The sequence below is a fragment of the Protopterus annectens genome, chromosome 9.part0 (assembly GCF_019279795.1).
Source record: "Protopterus annectens isolate FY-2018-M chromosome 9.part0, PAN1.0, whole genome shotgun sequence".
NCBI lineage: Eukaryota > Metazoa > Chordata > Ceratodontiformes > Protopteridae > Protopterus > Protopterus annectens.
Window position 1 is genome coordinate 113274186 of NC_056743.1, and position 25672 is coordinate 113299857.

Below are 25672 nucleotides of genomic sequence, written 5' to 3' on the forward strand. Positions count from 1 at the left end.
ACCCAAAAAACAGACAACACACAACCTGACAGGAATTAACTGAGAGGGAGGTTTAAGGCCTAAAAAAAGGGAAAAAAAATCCTAACCTAAAGAAGGGAAATATAGGGTAGAGATTAACTATTAATATCAAAAATACTCGATAAAGTAAAAATAGGAGCTAAGGGAGAAAAAACCCTGACTAAACTTCACAATTTGAAATTTTTACCTGAGCTGGCAAAAAAGAGACCTCTTCGCGAAGTGGCAAACGAGATCTGAGGTAGTCACGCCTTGCATCATGGGATATAGGGTTGCCTCGAGCTGGTAAAATGAGTTCTCAAGCTTAGCAAGTGCCGAGTCGGAGCCGAGGATCGGCTCCGAACCCATCCAGCAAGAATGAAGGTGAGTTTGACAACTTATCACACAGGCACAGAGATTCCTGGATTTTGTAAACACAAATTCCCTGGACCAGATAGTCAGTACACCAACCAGGGATCCAACCATACTGGATCTGGTCCTCACCAATATGGGACACTGCTGCATACCCCCTACTGTAATGCCTTCCCTGGTAAGGTCAGACCACAAAATGGTCTCCTTTGAAGTAAAAATAAAACCTGAACCCCCAACTAAACCTAGAATATTCAGTAATTATTTCAAGGCTAACTTCCTGCTATTTAGAACCTGGCAACATTTCAAGCCCCCATAAACGCCGAGAACGCTGCTGCCTATGCAGAACTGTTCACAGAAACCCTGTACAAGCATGTTAATAGCTGCATTGAGGCAGCTGTACCCACCAGGAAGAAGTACAGAACTAGCTCAAAAAACAAGCCACCCTGGCAGAATCACAAAATCAGTAGGCTGTATAACAAGGGGAAGAAAATCATGGCAAAAATTAGGAGGTGCACCACCCAGCAGGATAAAAGCACTCTCATCAAACTAAACAAATAACTCAGAGGACAAATAAAGTCTACCAAAGCCAAATTTAAGGTAAGTTTGGCCTCCCAGGCCAAGGACAACCACAAAGCATTTTTTTGCTATGTCAACAACCTCAAAGGCAATACACAATTGTGTACAGAGCTCATTGTAAACGAAGCCACCTACATTGAGCCAGAAGATATAGCAAACCTCCTCACTGATAAATTCAGCTCCAACTTTACAACTCTCTCTCCCTCAACCTCCCCTCAAGAAATATTATCAAATATAACTCCCCCTACTATCACTAGGGAACAGGTCCTTAATCCTCTCTCTAAGACCAAGAACATTGCATAAATGGGTCCAGACAATATCACAGGATGCCTTCTAAATAGCAAGAGACATGATCTATCAGGGCCTCTGGAATTACTATTTAACTGTAGCCTCCAAATAGGCTCCGTGCCTCATGAATGGAGAAAGGTAACAGTCATCCCTCTGCACAAAGGCTGACCATTTACAGACCCTGGAGACTACAGACTCATAAGTCTCACTAATCTTATGTGTAAAGCCATGGAAAGATTTAACCTCCAGACACTGGACCTAACCCAGTTTGGTTTCCTCAAGGGCAGATCATGCCTACTCAACCTGGTGGACTTCTTTGAGAAGGCCACCAAAGCAATGGATGAGGGCAAAATCATTCACACTGCCAACCTTGACCTGGCCAAGGCATTTGACACAATACCTAACGCCAGCATTACTGACAAACTCAAGAGTTTAGGTACAAATCCATATGTCAACCTGTGGATAGCCAAATGGCTCATAGACAGGACCCAGGAAGTTAAAATTGGGAGTCCACCTCTACAAAGAGGCAAGTCACAAGTGGAGTCCCTCAGAGATCAGTCCTTGGACCGCTCCTTTCTTGGCATTTACTTCTCAGAAGTCAAGGCCAATGTCAATGGTCTCTGGCTGACTAACTTTTCAGATGACTGCAAATTAGGAGCTGTCACTGAATTTCACACTATCACAAATGTTCTCCAGGAGGGGCTGACACAGACAAACAACTGGTGTCAGAGCCATGGACTAAAACTATATGCCAAGAAATACATAACAGTATCCTTTGGGAAGTCATCCATCCCTGGTAAATATCATACTGACATCACACCCCTTAGAGTTAAGCCAGTAGTCAGGGACTTAGGGACACACAGAGATAGTAATCTATCCTTTCACCAACACGTGTCTACAGTGGTGAGGAAATCCTTCTGTGCTGCACAACTTATAAACAAAGGTATGGCATATAAGTCCAAGGAAGTCACTGTTCTGTTCCTCTGTATTCAGCATTCATCAGACCTGTCATTGAGTACAAGGCCCCCTTTGGTATGTGCCTAACCAGGCATATCCAACAATTGGAATGTCCACAGAGGTTCCTCACTAAAAGACTATGGGGTATAAGTAAAATGTCCTACTCAGATCATCTCAAGGCCCGATCCCTGTATTCTGTCTCCTACAGGCTTTTGAGAGAAGATCTATGCCTGGCATACAGGGTATTGTCAGACCCCACTCTGATGGACCACCTGCATATTCACAAAATAAACAGCACCAAAATTACCCATTCTAAAGACTTAAGCCTTGCCTGTGATATAAATAGGACCTGCTGGAGAGATAGGTATGTATCCCAGAGACTACCCAAATCTATGAAACATGCTCTCCATCCATGTGAAGCAGAGTTCCTCCTTAACTCAATTCAAGTGCAACTTGGACAACTGGATGGAAAAACAGAAATGCATCCCTGGTTTGGCACCTATGTCTCTAATGGACATGGGTAACCTGTAAATGTTTCATCTCCCAGGCCCACGCTTACACTTATCAGGGGTATCAGAACTTGTCAGAGATTTGGGATGCATGGCTAGGCTTAAAAAGGCCCTTGTGGTCATTAGACTAGTAAACACCTATGGAAGCTAGTAAAAACTGGAGCAGCATATAATGGGTAGTAGATAGGTTTATGCTAGAGTGAGTTTGGATTCATTTGTCAGGAATCTTTTGCTTCTATAGACAAGACCTTATTTCTGATGAGTTTTCTTCATGGAGTTTTGGATGTGAAGATCGAAGTTTAGTTTGTCATCAATAATGACCCAAGTAGTTTAGTGTTGGGTTCAACCTTGATGGTTGCGTTGTTGAGGCATCATACTTAAATCTCATGACATCTCCCACCCTCATGAAGAACTCACCAAAAGATAGGACCAGGGCAAGTGATTTATGAGTCCCTACTGAAACATGCAGCTTTTGAATTTGAATTAAAAAAAAAAGCTTAAACTGAGGAAAACTAACTGGGTAAAGCAAAAATTATAGACTCAGATTTTTGCAGGCAGGGCATTCCACTTCTTACAATATAAAAGAACTTAACGGACAGTGAATGGTCTACTCTTTCTGAATGTGCCATCTGTTATGAAAATAGCTGGCTGAAATGGATGAGAATAGTCCCCCAAAAGAAAATCATTAGGAATGTCTTTCAGCCAAGTGTATCTTAAGGATATTAAGGAAGTGCTCCTTGCTGTGTGACTTTGCCTCTAAGAGCAAAATTAAGACAATGACTGCTTTGTATAGTACAGAAAACTAGCAGTAAGGGTTACTTTAAATGTGGGTTAGGATTACTGCCTGACAGCACCTGGTACTCAATTTAGTTATCATCATGGACACCTCTGTACAGAGTCTGCATGCCTTCCATACATCTGTATGGATCTTTGCTAGGTGCTCTGGTTTTCATTGAGTATTGATACCACCACTGTTTCCCCATGAAATTGAAATGCATGAAGTGGATACATGAGAATGAATGAGTGAATGACAAAGTAAACCTTGAACCAGAAAGAGGATAATATGCTTTTCAAGTCCCCAAAACTCCCACATTGTTGTATTTGCCACTGTAAGCACTATAGAAGAAACTATTTTGTCACACAGGCTTTATAAGAGGGTTTTAAAACTGATCATTCTAGCACCAGGCTAACGCTTTTAATGGAATATTTACTGTCATAAAATGCAAGGGGAATGTACCATTCAGACATGTAGACACTTCAAATTGTTCATTATATCACATATGAAAACACTAATTTCTTTAGAACATTAAAAGTGATTACACAAGCAAAATAACAAAGTAAACAAAGCTGATTTACAAGATGTCTAACTCACCTTTTCCCATAACGGAATCTGATTTCTCAGTCCTAAACACCATCAAAAAAAAAAAAAGGTTAGAAGTTAGTCAAATGGCAAAGAAGTCTCATAACCTCTATATTGTTTAGTGCCAGGGAAATTGTACTTATTTACTGAATATTTAAGGTGTCATATATGGCCTCCTTTCAGTAAGGTAATATCACTCCACTAGAAAGTATAGGTCACAGAAAACAATCAAAATATGTAACACAGTCCAAAATATCCAGATGATCTTTACACAGTTGTTCCATCATTACACCAATTCAAAATAAAGAATGGCTGCAATATGGCAAGTATACCCAATGCTTTCAAAGGTATATAATAAGTCAGCCACCTAAAGGTATCAGGTATTAGTAGAATGAACCTAGAGAAACACCTGAAAGTGGCACTAAGGTTTAATGAGTTAACTTCTGGCGTTTCTCTAGTTTCATCCTACTGACACCTCCAGGCATCTAATACTGTCTATTAATACTCATACTAATACTTCCAAAACTGCGGTATATACAAGCTACTGATAGATTTAATCTTAAAACTTACAAGATGAGCAAATCAGCTGCCCAGTATTTGAATTCTGTCTAGTGCAGCTATATATTAAAATGTTCATATACTATTTATTTTGTCATACTTTTCATATTTCTCAAAATATCTCAACAACCAATGACAGACAGAACTACTTGACCGCATATTAAAGCTGACAACTGCGTAAATAAAATACTGCTGACAAAATGAATGCAGCCTGAGGGGTTACTGCAATATTGTAAACTGTTTACAAATTATTACAAAAAGTATAGTTGCGTAGCTAACTTACCGTAACTGTAGATGTTTGATCTGATCAACTCTGCAGTAAGACGTCATAGGATTTCTGCCATGCTGAAGCCTGCAGCCAGTCTGACTATCAGCCAGTGTTCATCCTTGTCATCCGACATCAGGATGTCAGCAGTATAAAGGTACACTGGATGGTGCCATCTTCGGGTCTTTCCTGACTGAGGCACTGAAGTCCAATGTTCCTCGAGCGGAGCATGACCTGTCCTACTAACTATACTGACAGCTGTAGATGGTGTGTTATAGGAGCAGAAAATTAGGGGGAAGGGACAGTGAATAGGTAGTGTGCCCACCCCAACTTGAGAGGTAAAAGAGAAGAGGGGAAGGCTAATAGAACATGGATGTACTCAGACATCTCAATTAACACAAGTTAGCTACACAACTGTACCCTGTTTATCATAGTCAATGTTAAATAACTATGTCTTGGGAATACTCCCAAAACTTCACTATTGGGGTGGTTGGAAAATATTTTGGGCCAGGGATATCAGGCATGGCAGAATTGCACAGGCAAACCCAGCTCTGGCTCTGAACATACTACCAAGGTGGTAAAGCTTGGTGAAGGTGTGCACAGAGGACCAAGTAGTTGCTTCAAAAATAGTCTGTGTAGGGGGCCCTTTTAGGAATGCTGTAATGGTAGCTTTTGCCCTTGTTGAATGAGCCCTGACTTTTTCAGGAATCTGTCTTCCATGGTCTGAGTAAAAAATGCAATACTGTTGGCTATTCATTTGAAAATGTCTGTTTCCCCACTGGTTTTCCCAGTTTACCTTCAACAAATGTCAAGAACAGCTTGTCAGATCTGTTTTGTTATATACAAGTTGAATCCGAGTTGCACATGTAAGGAGTGCAGGATACTTTCCCACTATTTTGTGGATTGGTAAAAATACAGTGAGATTAGTAGCGTGGTTCATGAAAACTTCTGATACCACCTCAGTCAAAAAGGAAGGGTTAGCTCTCAAGGTTACTCTGTCCTTGTAAAAAGTGAGCAATGGCTCTTTGCATATCAGAATTCGCAGCTGAGATATATGCCTGGCTGAAGTGAGGGCTAGCAGCAGGGTATTTTCCAAGTAAGCAATTTGAGTGGTGCTAGGCTCCTGATAAAATGATGGCAGTATTAGTTTTTCCAGAATATAACTTAGGTCACAGGAGGGTACAAGCTCTCAGCTGGGTGGCCTAAGATGTAAGATTCCCCATTTAGTATTTGCTTCAGTTGGGGTGAGCATATGTAAGAAGGGGGGTCCATATCTATTCATCGAACGTTCATTACAGCGACACGCACTTCATCGACACGAAAACATCGAAACTTCAGATCATCGAATTTTCAGGTAAGCTATCCTCCCCCTCGCAGGACCCATGGTAGCACTTCTTTTTCTGGTACAACGCGTATGGTTCACATCACTACCTACAATTTCCCTACACAACGTTGTTATTTACTTCGCAATATAGCCACAAGTGCTACCATGGGTCCTGCGAGGGGGAGGATAGCTTACCTGAAATTTCGATGATCTGAAGTTTCGATGTTTTCGTGTCGATGAAGTGCGTGTCGCTGTAATGAACGTTCGATGAATAGATATGGACCCAAGAAGGGACATAAGAAATGTCAGAAACAGTAGAAGCATGTGCTTTTACACTAAAATAAGACAGCTTTTTTTTTCTAAAGAATCTATAGGTATTCTAGTATGTGTTTCAAGGTTGCTGGTTGGGCAGAATACCTTTAGTTTTGCACCATAAAAAACTTTTCCATTTTGACCCACTTAAACTTGGGTCACTGCAAGAGAATACCTCAGGATTCTGGGTCTCATGACATCAGTGATTCTCATAACACCTTTTACAAGACTCCACATGACAAAGATAGAATGATACCTGAAGTATATTTTGTCAGTACATTAATATCTGAAGAACCTTTCATCCCAGCACAAATATCCATTATCTTCTCATATTCCAGTTCTGGGATTTCTAAGAGGAGAACTCACTTGGGAGAGACATAAAGTATCCTTGAATCCAGGTCTTCTCTCCCAATGTCCAACCCGGAATTAATGGACATGCTCCACCTCATAAAATCCAAATCCACCAAAACCACTAGAGCAAGCAACTTAAACCTTAGCACGGCTATAAATAGGACGTGCTGGAGGGATAGATTTATCACTCAGAGACTCCCTATGCTGTGGAATAAAATCCCGGTCCATGTGAGGCAGAGCACCTCGCTGACTCTGTTCAAGAGAAATCTAGACCTGTGGATGGGAGATCGTAGGTTTACCCCGGGAATCATATCTGTGTCACTGCTGGACAGAGGCACAACAAACTAATGGGCACAGTATTTTTTCATATAAGGGGTGGCGTAAGCCACAAAAATTTGGGCTAGGCTTATGAATGCCTTAGGGCAGATAGCCTAGTATAAACCTATGAACCTATGAACACACATGACTTTCTGGTACTCAGTTGTCTGGTCTCCTTTAGTAATAATAGCACACCCTCTGAAAAAGATTGTAAGAAATCAGTAGCCAACCATCTAAGCTGTTAATCTGAGTGTCTTCAGGCTGGGGAGGATCACACACCCCTTGCTTTGATGTGGTAGGTCAATGAAGACTGGGGGGTGGGTGTCATGATTCTCCCTTCACTGAGAGTTAGGTAGAGGGAGTCCCAGTGTTACCTGAGCCAGTAATGAGCCATCAATATCATTCTCAATCCATTTTCCCTCACTTTCTGCAATACCCCGGGGATAAGGGATACGGAAGGAAAGGCATACAAAAGGGCATCTGTCAATTTATGTTAGAAGTCATCTTTTTACCATGCCTCTCTCTGGTGAGTCACTGAAAAGAACTTGCTGATGTGTCTGTCTTCTGTGCATGGAAAATAGTCCAAGTCTCACACACCCCATTTGTGCATCAGGTTTAGGAAAATTTCCCTTTTGTATCCATTCATTTAAGTCTGGAAAGGATCTGCTCTGATAGTCTCTAAACATGTTGCCTTAATGCATGATGTATGCAGCTAGGGAAGTGAGGGCTAATTGGTGAGCCAGTAGCCATGGTTAAACTGCCACTCTGCACAGGTGGTAAGAATGAGTTCTCCTGTTTGTTTACGTACCATATCATTGTCATGCTTTTCCTCAGTACTTTTTTTTTGCTCCTGGTACTAATCCTTCATGGAAAGCTTTCAAAGCCTAAATGACTGCTATCAGCTCCTTTACATTGATGTGCTGGACTGACTGGTGCCTGTTTCATGCCCATTGGACACCAAATTGTCCCATGTGTGCTCCCCAAGCCATGCCTGAGTGGTATGCTGTTAGGATTTGGACCATTTCGGGCAGAAAGAAGGGGACTCCTGGAATGACTTTGGTGCTCTTCTCACATCAGAAGATTTTCTTTTTCAAAAAATGATGGGAAAGGTTTTGGCATTTTTGTAGAGTGTTGGTGTTGGGACCAACAATTTTTTATGAACCACTGTAGTTTTCTCATTTTGCAATTTTGCCAATGAAACCATTAGAATACAAGAAGCCATCCACCCCAGTACTCTTAGAAATTTCCTTACAGTAAAGGCCTGTTTGTTGTGTAGGTGTATGAGGTACTCTGAGAGAAACGATGCCTTCTCCCCTGGTAGAAGGCTCCTCTGTTGGACTGAGTCTAGGTTTGCCCCAAGGAAGACAATCCTTTGGCTGGGTGTAAGTTGTGACATCTGTATACTGAGGGTGAAGCTGAACTTCTCAAAGCAGTCCATAATTACCTAAATAGCTGTTATGGGTTCTGCTGGAGATGTAACCTGGATTAGGCAATTATCCAAGTATGCATAAATACTGACTTCCTTGGCTCAACAAAAAGCAATGACTCATGCCAAACATTTGGTAAATACTCTGGGTGCAGTAAATAAGCCAAATGGTAAGGTGCAAAACTGGAAGTGTCATCCCCCTGTCTGAAACTGTAGGACTCTTGAAGGACAGGAACATGAAGGTAGGTGTCCTTCAAATTCACAGTCACCATCAAAGCTCCTGGGAAGATAATGGCAAGATTTTAAGTGTTATAATTTTTAAATTTTGCCACTACCAGGAATTTGTTGAGTTTTGAAAGATCCAGTATAGGACTCCCTGTACCTTTTTTTTTTTGGGTCTACTTTTATTTGTCGAAATTTGGTTTCTTCGACAAACAAAAGTACAACCTGAATTACACTAAAGTGCACTTCAACGAAAGTTTTTCCAAAACTGTAGAAAGTAGCCATTTCTGAATATATGCAGTACCCATTTATCTTGGGCGATCTGCTCTCAGTGATTGAAGGAGGAGGTGATCCTCCCTCCCAGAAGGTAGAAGCTGAGTTGGAGTGGGATTTTGGGGTGAAGGGAGGTGTTGAGCATAGACACAGCTGTGCTCTTGAAGACGCTTAGACCCTCCCCATTGAGATGTGTGACGCTTATCAGTTTGTCATTGTATTTGATACCTAGGTCTTTTTCCCCCTAGGGAGTTTAGCTTTTTCTTGTTTTGTGGGAAGGGGCAAGGTATGCTAGGATATTTCCTGTTGTATCTTGGGTAGGGGAAAGACAGGTTGTTTACTGACTTCATTTCTTTCCCCTTCATATCCAGTCTGACAGACACTTTCTCAGCTAGAGACCCTCACAGAAACACCTCATCTAATTCAGCATTAAGAAGCTCTGCTTTAAATTAGTCTGAAAGAGGCTGTGCCCTCAGCCAGGTACGTTTCCTTGTGATGAATTCCATAGCAGATGCCCTGCATGATGTATCTAATGTATCACAGAAACATTTAAGTGAATTTCAGGACACCTGGAGGCTTACACTGCACAATTTATGGATGTCTCTCTGGAGGCTCTTATCTTGCATTCCCTCTGTCTTAATTTTTACTTGCTCTTGGTCTGGGTCGAGGTATTTGAGCACATGGAACTGGCAGTTCAGAGCTCTCATGGCTAGAGTGGCTGAGGTATAAGTCTTCCTACCAAACTGGTCTATGAGTCTTCACTTTCTCTATCATTTGGTAAGGGATTCTTGGCTGCAGGACCAGAAGATCTTGTGGTGGATTCCAAAGAAACCACAGCTAGCTCCACCACTGGATTCCTATAGTGGGAACTGTGGGACTCAAACATCCTGTGAAAGTGATCAGGCTTTGGAAGGGAATCTGATTGCAGTGATATTTCAGTAAACACATTGTTCAAGATTTTGTGGATTGTAGGTATCACAAGGGTCTAGGGGAAGGGAGACTCAGTAGCTTTCTATAATTATCCTGGGACTGGCTGACATCCCATTCACTTACAAAATAAAGGATTCCTTCATTGTGTGAAGGGTATTCATAGGATCGTAGGATCATAGGAAGTTACTAGGCTATTGGCCCTGATGCCCTTGCAAGCCTAGAATTTAGGCCATGTTCTGACAAGTCAGCACCAAATGTTCCTGTCCAGCAAGGAAACAGGTGGAATACCAGGGGTGTATTTTCTGTTCCCCATCCAGTTATCCAGGTTGCACTTAAAAAAGGTTAATGAGGTACTCTGCTTGACATGTAGAGGAGTCTATTCCACAGAAGGCGGAGTCTCTGGGACACAAATCTGTCCCGACAACAAGTCCTACTGATGTCATATACCAGGATGAGGTCGCCCGTGCAGGGTACGCGACTGGAGCTTGACTTGCAGACATGAAGCAGTCCCAAAAGACAAATTCTCAGGGATAAAGTGTCTCCTGAGTCAGAACAAAAATACTGGTGACAGGGAAGATGCACAAATAAGCAGGTTCTACTTTATCCTCACACTCTGAGGAATTTGAATCTTCCTGGGGGAGATGAATTCCTTTTTCTTTTGCCAGGGGAGGTTCCTGGCACAGGTTCCTTTCCATGGTGGGTTACCCAAATGTCAAGTAGTCTTGCCCCAGCCTGACTAGCTTGTGTGGAGAGTTCTAGTTTGAAGAGACAGGGGATCTGGGCAGTGTTGGTTGGAACAAAGCTATTTGTCTTTTTGCTTTGGGTGCCTTGTCCTTGAGAGTAAATGACAATACTTCAGATCACAGATGGGTGGTCATGATCTCAGTATGGTTCCCATGTAATTCCTCCTAAACTACTGCCAGGGAAGTAATGCCCTTACTCTCAATCAGCAGGGTATGTTCACCTTAACAGCTTCAAACCCAAGTGACGTTGTTCTGGTTTTGGCATGTGACGACAGGGCCACAATCATGCTAGCCTTCAGGGGGGAAGCACCAATGGACTTGGGCATAACAGGCATTGGACCAGGTTGCAGCAAAGATGACTCCTCTGACTTGGTGATCTCTGGACAAGGTGTGGAATCAGACAACAATGTCTTTGCCTTCTCACACATTTTTCTCCTTCAGGTATTTGTCTTCTCGTTTTCCTTTTTTGGACAACAGCCTAGGAACTGGCAGATGTCACAGAGTGCAAAGTTTGGGCCCTATCTGATACTAAATGCCGTTGGAGGAACTGGACCTTGCTTTTAATGTTTTATAGGTTGGTACTAAGCTATCGGCCCTAGGGCCTATACAAGCCTGGCCATAACAATTCCCTGACTATTTCTTCCCATAGTATTTACTTCCCTGGTTCCCTGTCTAGCAGGGCGACTGACGTGATCCCCGGGGTGAATTTCCTATCTCCCATCCAATGATCAAGGTTCCTTTTGAAGAGGGCCAAGGAGACGCTCTGCTTTACATGTATGGGCAGTCTATTCCAGAGTATGAGGAGTCTCTGGGTCAGGAACCTATCCCCCCCCCGGCATGTTTTGTTCATTGTGATGACAAGGTTTAGATCCCTGGAGCATGTGGCTCTGAGGGATTGGGATTTCTTTAAGTGGAGCATGCCCACCAGCTCAGGGTTTGACTTGGTCTTGTATGTTAAGCAGCAATCACCTCTGAGTAGACGATATGCCACAGAGTATAGCTGGAGTTTTTTTAGACAGTCAGCATAGGGCATCTGCTTTAGGCCTGTGATTTTTTTAGTGAGGTATTTCAGCGGCCTTTCCAGCTGTTGCAGATGTCTTGTGAGGTACATAACAAACTATAGTTGTACTCTATAATGGGTCTAATGAGGGATGAGATTAGTGGGGCAATGACCTCCTTTTTTCATGGATGAAAAGCCCTTAGTGATGAGGTGTGCCACATAGAAGGAATTCCTGACTGTTGTGACGATGTGGTCATCAAAGGTGAGACCACTGTCCACCTGTGTCCCTAAGTCTCTCATCACACTTTCAGTGTTTAGTGTACTGCCACCTATGTGGTAATTCATAGGTACATGGTTTTTCCTAAAAGGGATAACTATACATTTTTGCCATTAAACCTAGCACAAAAAGGGCAGTTTGGCACATCTTGCTGAGGTCCTACGAAGAACAAGCAATAGGAGTGGTAGTCCTTGCGGGAGATTTGTTTCCCACATAAGTAATTACCACCTTTCTTAAATACTAAACAACTAGCATTAAAAAAAGTATTAAGATAAGGAAAGTTCCCCATGGGCAACTTAGCTGAATCCACTGGTACCTCAAACCAAAATCGTAAGAAAGAACTGGGGATGGTGCCAGCCAATGTACCTTCCTATTACTGACATCCTAACACTGGACAGCAAGGTTGTTCACTGTTGTGGAATGGTGAGAGAGTATGGTATTCAGGTCAGACGCAGACTTCAGCAGGACTACTGTCCCAAGACTTAGTAAAGTAACACTGATTACTATGGACTACAAAGACTAACATATACATGAAAGAAAGCATGTCCACTTTAGGTGGTACTTTTATGGAATATTTTTTTTTCCAATCGTAAATCATATTCTTAAGCTAACAGCAACATCATAAAATTATCATTAAGTGAGGGCTCCAATTGTTACATTTCAGAATGTTCTCATACTATGAGCAACTTTCTCATGCTCTCATATTTTCCTTTTTCACAAATAATGCTGCATATATTAAAGAACTTGTAATAAAAGCAATGACAAAATACAATGGCAGACTGTCCTTGTTTCTAATAGCTTCTCCTAGGCAAACAATGCCCCATACTATTTCTTTATCCATAATAGAGCCCCGATCTCTCATCTAAACCTGAAACATGCTGATGCAGCATAATGTTTTACATTGGCCTAACGCACTCAGAAATAATTCTCATGGAACACACATATATTTTCTGGCCTAGCTTTTCTTAGAAATAATATTTGAAATAATTCTACTAGAGAAAATCCATTTTGACACATTTTTACTACTTCTACAAATGTTAACATAGGGAAACTGATTCAGAGAATCCGGTAGTGTCCCTACTTTGAGAACAAATAAAAAGGTTAGGACATTTAAATGTACGTTTTGCCCACAGTGTAAATATATATTAGAGAAAGAACAACAAGGATTAATAATGTTAAAGTGAGGCCGAACCACCACTGTAATTGTGATACAGCTGGTGTAGTTTATGGAGCCTTGTGTGAAAAGTGCAATGGATTTTACACAGGAAAAAAAGATATCTCAGGGACCGTATCTATGAACACAACCTACATGTAAAAAATAAGAATAAAAATAAATGCTTTCTTTAAACACATTATGCAGTTTCCTATGCATGTTTTTTTATTTTTATGCTGTTGTTCCTAGAAGTGGTAGGGGAGGTCCATGAATCTAAAGAGTTAAAATGGCAAATAAAACTTAATGCTTTAACATCTGCCAGACTGAATGAACATGTAAATATTTCCAGCATTTTAAAGTTCTGATTCTATAATGTATAAATTCATAGGCATACATGTTTTAGTATTTGACTTTTTTATGTAACTTTCTAATTAAACACTTATGAAGTTTTTTTATGATGTTGAATGATGCATAGATGGGATGTGGTTTTATTGGTGTTCTTTGGTGGTGGAATTTGAACATGTAATTATCTTGACAGGGTTATTTAAATATGTGTTAATTTGTATTTCTTAGAGTCTGAGGAAGTCTGTTGTTGTAAACAAGACAAAAGCGCTAAATCTTTAAATTAACTACAGTGATTTTTTAAGGTAACCTGAATGCTCACTGTCTTTGGGTATCTACTTTGGTCTATTTTTGTTTAGTTCTTAGTCCGTTTTGTTTGTTTCTACTATGACCAAAGGCAATGAACATGTTCTGGTTACTGAGACTGTGACCAAGAAAAGAGTCACAAGTATTGGACTATTGACACAATTAGTGCAGTAGCTCTCTCAACAGAATAGGAACAGTGTCTACCAATCTCGTACTGAGGGAAGACCGGTTCCTATGTATTTAAACACATTTACATCTTCCATACCTCCTGGTCAGCATACACCACTGGTTGGAACTCACAGTAAATTAAGAATTCAGATGATCCCATTAATTTATTTTCTACTGGTGCTATGGAAATTCAGATTAATATGCACTCTTGGCTTAATAAGCCAGTAGATTTTACTGAAGTAGCAAGAACACTCAAAGGAACAGTTAAAGAATCCATTCACAAGTTGGAAAGTATGATTTTACAGTGTTGGAAACTCCAACTGGAGAATTCCTATTTTCGTGAAAGTATCAAAACTGGGGTGGTGCCCAAAGAACTATATAACTGGAAGTTCCTGCCAGACTAACACTGAAGTCACCACTATATAAAGAACTACTTGAATTGTTTGACAAACAGGTGTTCGAGTTGATGGAATTGCTAATGAAGCATAACCAGCGGAATAGTGATGAACTTATGCATGAAGCTAATGCTTTACACCTTATCATTACTAGGGATATGTTATTTAGGGCCACTTTGAGCAATACAACGATGTATTTACTAAAACTGATAAAATAGTAGCTGACATTAAAACTGGTAAGATTAAAAAGATGGGTAGAGATCAATTAGAATATAAAAACTGTTGAGCCTATCCGAAACCTAAACTGTGAGGTGTGGCAACCAGTCCTGACAAATCACACAGCCATGTTGAGAGTATTTTTGACCAATTATATGGCTAAATTGCCCCTTAAGAGGAGGCTCCATTGCAACGGTCTGAGGAGATACTGAACAGAGCAAACAAAAGCAAGGCAGACGGAGAATGAACCGCTTATGGCAGAACACATAGCCATCAAGAGGGGGTAAATGAAAAAGTTAAATTGTACTTTACGGTCACTTCAGAGCATTCCCAGTATTGTGTTCAATGACTCACGTGACTTTTAACTGTTTAATTTTACAAATGAAATACTGGGACAAGACAATGCCAATTTACTCAGTAAACAACAAATATTTGTACCGACGCTTGGAACTGATTTATGTGAACTTATTGTTGATTTAAAATTATTTTTAAGGAAACTGAAGTTAAAGCTTATACTTAAAGATAACAATGTTGATTAGAGACCACTGGAGTTGTGCCGCAAAAGTATTTTCAATCCTCTGCTCCTCTTACCCTTATTAGTTTTTGAAAGGCTGTGTGAGTTTGAATTTAGGGAACTGCTTAGCAAACAACATGAATGTTGTATGAAATTATTATACAGAGAAAAGCAACTATTGTTTAAATTAAGTAAGAACAAACGTATACGAATTACGAAGCCTGATAAGGGCAGGGGAGGGGATAGTGGTTATGAACTATGTTGATTATTTGCAACAGATGTTTGAATTTGTATATGGTGATGGCTTTTATGAAATTTCTTTTTTGAATGCCATTAATGTATGTTATAGATATACAGATAGTCTAGTAGAAGATGTGGTTATGCAAAATCAGATTACTCCTGAGCTGTTTTATTTCTTGAAAGAAAAATGTCCTATTGTGCCAAAGTTGTTTGGTATCCCAAAACTACATAAAAATTTACAAAAGCCCCCTGTGAGGCCTATAGTCAACTCAGGAAAATGTAAAATACATCCTATGGCTAATATATCGATATTAAGCTTAAGAGTTGTCTCAATGCTTTTGAAGATCTCTGTAAAGATTCTAATGAAGTTAAGGGATGTGTAATATTCTGAATGTATGCCTTTTTTCACTACTGATGTGGTCAATTTGTTTAATGTAATACCCCACAATATACTGCTTGAGTGGTTCCATGATTTCATGGTCGAGCATACAGATTTTTAGTAATGATTACATCAATGCCCTAGATACTTCCATCAAGGTAGTACTGAAAAATAATTTTGTATTCTTGGATGAAAGCATTACTTGCAGAAGACTCGTGTGCCCCCATATTTGCTAATATCATTCTCCTTCAATGGGAAAAGAAGTTCTAATTTAATACTTTTGACCCACTTCCATGGTCATTTATTTGACAACCACTTTTTGAAATGTACACGCTCCTATAATACCCACAGAAAAACAGTTACTTGGATATTTACATAAGTAAGGATGTGGAAAATGAAAGACTAGTTAGTAATGTCTTTAGGAAAGCTACATACTCCAACAGTTTGCTCCACTATTCAAGTTGCCATCCTGAGAGTCAAAAGAAGGCTACTGTTAAGGGGCAGTATGTTAGATTAGCCTGCATGGTGTCTGATGGCGATACTTTTTTAATCGAAAGGCAGAAGTTAGGTAAAATACTCCAGGCCAGAGGCTACCCCTATAATATAATTAGAGATATTTTTGAAGAAGTGTCTCACAAAAAAATTGCGGGAACTATAAACCTTTATTGAGAAATATGAATACAGTGTCGGGGCTTAACAGATTTGAGTCACCTAAGACTGATTTTTCTGGGGCTTTTGTAATGTCATATACGGTAGACCATGAAAATATAGTTAAAATACTTAAGGAGAAGTGGGCTATATTTTCATGTTTTGATAATATTATAGCTACAATAGGTGAAACCCGAGTAGTGGTGTATAAAAAGCTAAATCCTTTAAGCAATATTTTGATATGTCTGATAGTGTCCCCACTTTGACAACACATATAAAGGATGGGACATTTAAATGCTGGTTTTGCCCGCAGTGTAAATATATCTTAGAGAAAGAATCAATAAGGATTAATAATGTTAAAGTGAGGCCGAACCATCACTGTAATTGTAATACAATTGGTATAGTTGACAGAGCCTTGCGTGAAAATTGCTATAGATTTTTATATAGGAAAAACAAAAAGATGGTTCAGGGACCATATCTATGAACACAACCTACATGTAAAAAATAAGAATAAAAACAATGCTTAGTTTAAACATATTATACAGTTTCATACACATGGTTTTTATTTTTATGGTGTTGAAGTTAATAGAATCTAGAGAGTTAACATTGCAAATAAAACTTACTGCTGTAACATCCCCCCGTACTGAATGAACATGTATCCTTTTCCAACATTTTAAAGTTGCAATTTTATAATGTACAGGTTCATAGGTATATATGTTTCAGTATTTGATTTTTAATGTAACTTTCTAATTAAACATATATACAGTTTTTTATAAGGTTAAATGATGCATAAACGGGATGTGGTTTTATTGGTGTTCTTTAGTGGTGGAATTTGAACATGTGATTATCTTGAGAGGGTTATTTAAATGTGTGTTAATTTGTATTTCTTAGATTCTGAAGAAGTCTGTTGTTGTAAACAAGACAAAAGCATACAAATTGTATTAAATACAGTGATTTTTTTTTAAAGATAACCTGGCTACTCGTTGCCTTTAGGTATACAACAATTAGATCAGTCAGGGGTTTAAAGGCAGTTGTCACCTTTTCTGACAGATTTATATAAGCAGCATCACAGTATTAAAATGATAAGCTTTAAATGCTGGTTATTTATAATAGTTTATATATTAAGAAAACTTAAATGTAGTATAAAGACTTATGTGACATTTATAAAAAAGTCAGAAAAAATGTTATTTGTACTGTATCAACACATTTACAATTTTCAACACACACACACACACACACACACACACACACACACACACACAGGACAGAACTGCCGAAAGAGAGAAAGCTGGAAACCCTGTCTGATATAGTTCATAAAAAGGTCTTTTTTTTTCTTTCTGACATCCTTCCAGAGGGAGACGCATATCTGGTACACACAGATCCATGGTAAGAGAATCCCACCAACTTTGGTCAATCCTTACAGTGGTAGAGTGCATGACCATTTTGTATTCCACATAGGAAATGTGATCATCAAGTTTTCAACGGATATAGTTTCTAGATGTCATGGGTATTAGGGAACAGGATCTATCCTTTACTACTAGTCTCTATAGGAAAGAATGTTATAGGAATCATATTTTACATAGAGACAGTATGCATCCTAGAAGGACTTTTAAAAATGTGGTTAAAGGACAGGGCATGGGTATGCCGACATTACAGCATAATGATGAGGGATTTCAGGAAGGAATAGAACAACTGGGAAACATTTTTGGAGCTAGGGAATATAAAACTAATGAGACTAGGCAAATACTGAATGAAGTAAAGGACATGAGAGAAGGAAGGACGAAACCATATTTTAGGCAAACATATACAGAAGAAACAGGTATGACTAAGTTTAAGAAAGAGGGATGTGGGCAAGTTAAGTATACTATGTGCTATACTAGCAATGTTAACAGTATTAAGCAGATCGTTGACAGGAATTGGCCTATTCTTCTAACAGATGAGAAGATTGCTAAACTAGTGGGTACTAATCCAAGTTACTGTTTTAAGAATTGTCAATCTATGAAGAAACTACTTTGTTATCCTGATAGGGGTAAGGATATGAGTAAAATAAGTGAAGGGACACATCCATGTGGTAAATGTAAATACTGTGAATATATAGACCCAGAATCCTTGGATTTTTTACATCCGGACATTGGGAAGTTGTACAAGTTTAATGTGAGGGCCAATTGTAATACTAAACACATAGTTTATATGGTGAGATGCATATGTTGCTCAAAGTTTTATACAGGGAAGACAGATCGTAATCTCAAAGAACGTGCGAGAGAACACTTATATAGTGTTAAGAAAGGAAATAGGAATAATGCTATAGCTAAGTATGTTTTGAACAAAAGACTTGAACATGATTTTAAATTTAGAGTAATTGAAGTTATACATGAAACAGCCAGAAGGGGGAATATTGAAAATAAAACTGAAGAGGCCGAGTTAAGATGGATTTTGAAACTTAGGGCTGTTAAGGGAGCTGGACTTAATGAAGTGGTCTCTATTAAACCTGTACTAAAATCTAGGGTTTTGAGTAGGTAATTTGTGCACATATGAGTTTGCATCAACTATAGTAGGGACTGCATATCTGTTATACATCCAACAAAGTGTTATATATCTTTAAAGGAATATGGAGAATTATGTCATTGATGCATGGGAGGGATGATGCATATGACTGGATGCTTTAAATTTGAAGTGTTTTATAACTGCATGTTTTATTGGTGTGTGTTATTAAGGTCTGAAGAAGCCACACTGATGTGGTGAAAGTGCTTACCTGAATAAAATACGATTTGGTTTTATATGCTCGCTGTGCTTCAATTTGCCTATAAGTATTTAATTTTATTAAATATATATTTATATAAAGTACATGTGTGTAGCAAGCATCTTACATATATGTACAAAACATATGAGCGTGCGTGTGTGTTTAACGGGGTAATAAATTATATGCCTCTCTGTGTACTTCATGTCTTTTAAATAAAAACAAATCAAATTTTGTGTAACTGTATATATATATATATATGTGTGTGTGTGTGTGTGTGTGTGTGTGTGTGTGTGTGTAGCATGTAAAACACTATATATATGTGGGATGCAGTAAAGTGTGAATACATCTAGAGAGAAATATGCAATATATATTGTAAGTAGTCACACATGCACTAACATATGGATGAGCATGTGTCTGTGTGTAAGTGTATATAACACACACTTATACAGATGCACACAAATATATACATACACAAAACAGGATGTCTGTATGCATGTGTGTATTATTTAATTGTCATCATCCTAATCAATGTCCTTTCTCCTACTTTCCTCATGTCCAAATCGTTTTCACCATACTAGTTATTAGGCTCAACTGCAATGATTGTTCCATTCCAAAATTTGTAGGTTTAGTATGTTTTCATACTATCTTAGGACAGCAAAAGTGATGTAAATATAATTATCTTCCTCCCTTTTCTTTTGCAAAGCCATAAAACATTAATTTGCCGATTTCTAGCCATTTAGACAACAGTTAACATTTTACAGCTCTCTGAGTTATGCAATATGGTGCATACAAGTCATTATTTATAATAAATTTATCATAGTAGAGTTAAGCATTATTAATGTATACATTCCAATAAATGTTGTTTAATGTTTTACTTATTCACCATCACACATCGGCTATGTGTTGCACATGTATTCTTTGTCAATGTCTTTATGTCAGTATTTTTTTCTTTATGTTTCTAAGTGCATTTATTACCTGTTATTATCTTTGCCAAAGTTGCCCGAGTCATGGCTGAAAAGGGTTTGGGACCAGTTCACTTTCCTGGTTACCAAAGTATAAATAAACATGAAATAGAATAAAGGGGGGTGAACATGACAGAAATAATTAAGGAACTAGTAAAGCACATTTTAATTCTGCATCATTCATGAGAAAGAGAAAAAAAAACTTCCCATTAAAGGCATTGGGAAGTAGCAGATAGACTTACTTTGGAGTCCTTTCAAATATTAAAACCTATCCTTTCAAATACTACTTGTCACCAGTACATGATACAGCAAGGATCATTTACTGCAGTGAGAGTTTTCAGACTTCATCATGAAAGTGTGGGGGAAGGTCTGTCAATTCTTTTAGAACTACAAAAGAAACCCTTTACATTAGCCTACTATTTACATACTTTTCTTTCACTGGAAATAGCTAGCCACTATTTACAGCACAGAACAAGCTCTGACAGATACATAAATGAGGCACAGTCAGGGAAACACAGAAGTAGCTCTGTTGCGAAAGATGTGTTAGATGACAGTGCTTCTAGGTCCTGCTATTCTATCTTAATGGCAAGAGGAAACACCACTTCCTTATTTCTAGCAGGACTCAAATAAACATGACTTGAAATGTATTCTGGGAAGAAGGAATGAAAGCAAGAAAACAAGATCATTTTATCAAGGCAGGCCCCATCATCCACCATTTTGTGGGAAACATATTAACATTGTAAAAGAAGCACTTTGACTGATTTTGAGGCATTAAAATAGCTCAAAAAACAAAGATACAATGAAAAAAACATGTTTTTTTAATTTTTAAGGTGAAGTTTTCCTTTAATGGTGGCAACAAGAACGGGGAGATTCACCAACAGGAAAGGATTATGAATAGGAAGGAGCCTAAACTGGTGAAGGGTTTATTGCGATCACTACAGAGTGCCAAATGCACCAGTCCTAGTGTTCCAGGTCCTGGAAAGGACCTCAGAAATCCAAGGGTTAAATTCAGGAGGTTAGTTCTTCACATACAGGCTCATCTGAAAGGAAGACAGGGAAACATGGTTGAGAGGGAGCAGTGGGAGTTAATCTGAGAAATTAACCTGTGGATTACTCCTTCTGAAAGCTGGGGGTGGGACAGGCCAACAGCCTGCATCCTGGAAAGGCTATGTGGATTGAACAGTGTCATAAGGGTATGGTTTGCTTTATGTTTAAACTGAAAACCCAGGTGGGCTAACATTTTACTTTATGGATTAATGAACAGACATGTGTGTTCCTGTCTCCAGTGTCTTTTAGGCAGTACAAAAACACACACACACACACAGATATATATATATATATATATATATATATATATAGATAGATAGGTTTACTATTACAATGTCACCGATCACTTACCTGCCGTACAGAAGTGCGAAGTGCATAATTCCGAACCTCAGTAATTATGTCCATTTAGAATTTTGAAAATGGATGGTCATGTAGCAGTCTAATTTGAACATCTGAACATTGCATAATGTAATCCGTCGTTATGTGATGATGGAAACAGAGATGTGTCGCGGAACTGCAGGTCGCATTGCTGTATATGTTCATGGGGGGGTGCAGCCAAATGCTGTTGTGAGGAAGTGGCAGTAGTTGCTATATACAGATGTTTCGTGAGACATAGAGGATCCGAGTGGACTTTTGAAGCTGTTTGTTGACGAATTCCACATACAGGCTAGACAACATTAAAGAATACCTGGGAAGGGTGAGTATAACACAGATAACATCTGCAGGTACAAGCGCTGCATAATAGTCCATGGCAGTTTTGCAATAGTTTAACATACATATTACTGTTCGTATTTGCTGAAGCTTACATGAGGAAAGTTATGTTACAGTTGCATACAGCAGTTTACCTGATTTTACAATTGTAGTTCGACTAAGGCATCTAAATGTAAATCTAAAATCAGGAGCTTAAAGTGTACAAGTTTGTTTGGCATGACTAGCATAATCATATTAGTTGTATATAAAGGTTTAGAGAAATGTACGTTTATTACTATATTTTTCTTGAATAATGAATGAAGCCTGACAGTTGAACAGTACATGGTTTACAGCTTATTTATAATGCCATCTGATATACTGATACAGGTGTCAAAAGTGTTATAGTCTAACAACCTTATTATGTATTTATGGCTTTCACAGCAACAAGTCTGAGATTGCTTTGTAAAGCATAATAGAGTCATTTTGACAGTCTAAATGTGAGGAGGTTTCTTTGGACTACTTCAGCTTGCTAAAGAGTGTAATATATTTCATCTATTAACATCCTGTGTTAATAGACGTAAAACACCACATTGAAACTGTTTACTGTATGTGATATGTTCCCATGCGTACTACGTAATGTCTTTGGAATTGCTTCCCCAAATGTTATGTACTAACTGAAAGTATTCAGATGTATTTGATATAGTATCATTGTTGTGAAGTGTGGGTTGCATACAGCGTTAGTAGAGGGTTATTACTAAGTTTACCTGCTGTATTTTTAGGTATTGAAAGCATGTTGACAGTATATTGTGGATTGTAGTAAACCAAGTGTAGTGCATAACAATGTTAGTAATCATGCCATTGTGATTGACTTATAGGTGTGCTAAGTTAAGATGGCTGAGCAGCATACAGTGAGCTATCCTGGGGTTATTGGCAATAGCTACAGTACAGTTATGTCTCAGAAGGGATGCTCAGTTCTATACATTGATGGTTACCAATACTATCTGGAGAAGAAAACTCTTGAGAAAAACTACTGGTGTTGTAAGGGCCAATGCATAACAAAGAAATGTGACAGTGGAGAAAAGCTACTGAAAAGTATAGCACATTTCCATGCACCCAATGTTGTCAGGGTAGAACAGACAAGGGTCCATGAAGCAATTAAGAGGTGGGCTGAGAAAACATTAGAGGACCCATGTAGGATTGTATCAGAGGTACTAACAAGCACGTCCATGGATGGACATGAAAAGGAGACAAATAACTGGTCTGAATTCCTAAAGTCCTTAGTTCTACTGAGATAAAAATGCAATTGTTTCTGAACATCGAGTAAATGTAAACAGTATTTACCCTTGTTAGCAAAAGTGGGGAAGAAAACTGATAAATCAGTAGCCTAGTTAATGTTAGTTTCGGATACTACTTTTGGAAGAAAGGATGTACTGGTTCTTAGTGACACCCTGTCCTTATAGACAATCAAATATAGAGGTTTTGAAGAGAACATATAAATCTCTGAAATTCATCTTGGAGATGTAACGGCTACCAATAAAATTGTCTTCCATGAAAGAAACTTCAAATTAAAAGTAGCTGCTGGATCAAAAGGGGAATGTACTGAGGACTGTAGAACCAAAGTAAGATCCCAGGGGACGACAGGGTCTCTATACGGTGACTATAACCTCAAGGTCCCTTTCAGAAAAACTTTACACAGCCTATGTGAGATTAACAAATCCTCTTTAAAGCCATTACGGAAGCTGGAAATAGCAGCTAATTGAACTTTGATGGTAGAGAAAGATGTTTCCTGTTCAAAAAGTGTAGCAAAGAACTCTAAAACTTTTTCAACTGGTGCCAAGGGGATTCATTTCATTATCTTGTGTCCAAATAGAGACTCTTTTCCACTTACTGCGATAGAGCTTCCTAGTGGAAGGCTTATAGGAAACCAACAACATTTTTCGAGCTGGAGAAGATGTTATTATGCCTGGCGATCAATGGAATTGCAGTAACCAAGCTGTAAGCTTGAGGTTTTTCAGACTTGGGTGCAATAGTCCTTCTGGATGGGAAAAGAGGTCTGGAGCCAGGTCCAGAGTCCAAGGACGTTGAAGTAGTTGAGGCCAAATAAAGGGAAACCAAACTTGGTAAGGCCAGAATGGAGCAATGAGAATGACCTTGCTCTTCAACCTTATGGGTTTCTTCAAGAAGTGCAGTATTAGTGGAACAGGGGGAAAGGCACAGAGTACTCCAGATGGCCAATGAAGGAAGGGATCTCTCAGGGACTCCCCGTGAGGGAGATTAGGGCAAAATAGTTGCTGCACTTGCTGTTCAGTGGTGATGCAAATAGGTTACAGCAAGGCTGGCCCCAGTGACAGAAAATCTCCTTCACCACTCTGGGATTGACAGACCACTCATGAGGCAGGAGGATACATCTGCTCAGCTTGTCCACTATCATGTTCGAACTCCCAGGGATGTGCTATCAGAAAGAAGTTGGATGAGATCGCCCACTGCCACACTCTGAGCTTCGCGACACAGGGGGGGTAAAACTTGGTTCCACCCTGTTTGTTGACGTACCAGACTACTGACATGTTGTCTGATTGAACTGCAATCACTCCTAGAGGGAGGACACCTTGAAAGGCTTGCAATGCTAAGAGCACTGCCCTCAGTTCCAGAGCACTGACATACAGATTGACCTCCAATGGTGACCTAGTGCCTTGGACTGTTCTGTCCAGATAATGACCCCCCCCCCCCATCTGGGAGGCGTTCATGGTGGGGTGAAACAAATGGTCAGCCTAAAAGAATTTACTCTGATTCTATCCACCAGAATAAATCTTTCTTGCAGCCGTTGGTGATTCAGATGAGATGCGTCAAGCAGTGAGTGAGGATGGACCATTGGGAGGCTAGAAGCCACTGCGGAATTCTCATGTGAAATCTTGCTAGTGGAACCAGTGTGATGGCCGCTACCATGGATCCTAGAGCTTCCTAGAGCTTGTAGAAAGTAGAGTTGTGTACACTTACCATAAATGTAGATGTTCAAGTGTATTCACTCTTGCAGTCATCACCTGTGGGTTATCTATACTGTGGTAACCCTCAGTCGGCCAGAATACCAGAGTCAATGTTTTTCTGCATCGTTGCAGTCACCTGAAATCTGATGTCAGGTTGTCAGTGCTATAAAGCAAGGCAGCTGACATCATTACATCAGTTTTTCTTGCCCTAACCTGTCAAAAGCACAAGGAAATAAGGTAAAGTGGTCCTGGTGGCTAAAAGCCACAGTGGGAAGCTTATGTCCTCCTTGGGGAAGAGGACGTAAGGGGGATGGATGGAGGGAAACCAGGAATGTAACAGTGAATACACTCAAACATCTACATTTATGGTAAGTGTACACAATTGTACTATGTTCTTCATGTTTCACTGTTGCAGGCATCACCTGTGGGAGGATTCCCAAAGCTTAGGAGAGAGGTGGAAAGATAGGTTAGAGCCCTAGGCATGGGTCAGCAAGCCCTGCAAAACTGCAGAGGTAAATCCCGCCCTAGACTTAGAAAAAGGAGGTAGGTGGTAACGCTTTGTAAAGGTATGGACAGAGGTCCAGGTGGCAGCTTCCAAGATGCCCCTGGTGGGGACTCCTCTGAGGAAGGCTGTGAAAGTGGAGGCTGCCCTAGTGGAATGGGTACGAATAGACTTACAGGGGTTTCCCATGTAGTCTGTAGCAGAAATGGATACAGAGTGATATCCATTTGGAAATGGTTTGCTTGGAAATGGGCTTCCCCTCTGCCCCTGGGGCAAAGCTGACAAGCAGCTGGTCTGTTTTTCTTAAGAGTTTAGTACGGTCCAGATAGTATCT

The 25672-nt window shown here is 39.5% G+C and overlaps 1 protein-coding gene across 1 annotated transcript in view; it reads right to left on the reverse strand.

Moving 5' to 3' along the window:
* The window catches only part of LOC122811072 (diacylglycerol kinase zeta-like), a 3109428-nt gene that overhangs the window by 465913 nt on the left and 2617843 nt on the right, over positions 1 to 25672 (reverse strand). Inside the window, exon 28 of the mRNA XM_044082630.1 lies at positions 4069 to 4100. Coding sequence (XP_043938565.1) covers positions 4069 to 4100 — 32 coding nt within the window. The remainder of the gene's footprint in view (positions 1 to 4068; positions 4101 to 25672) is intronic.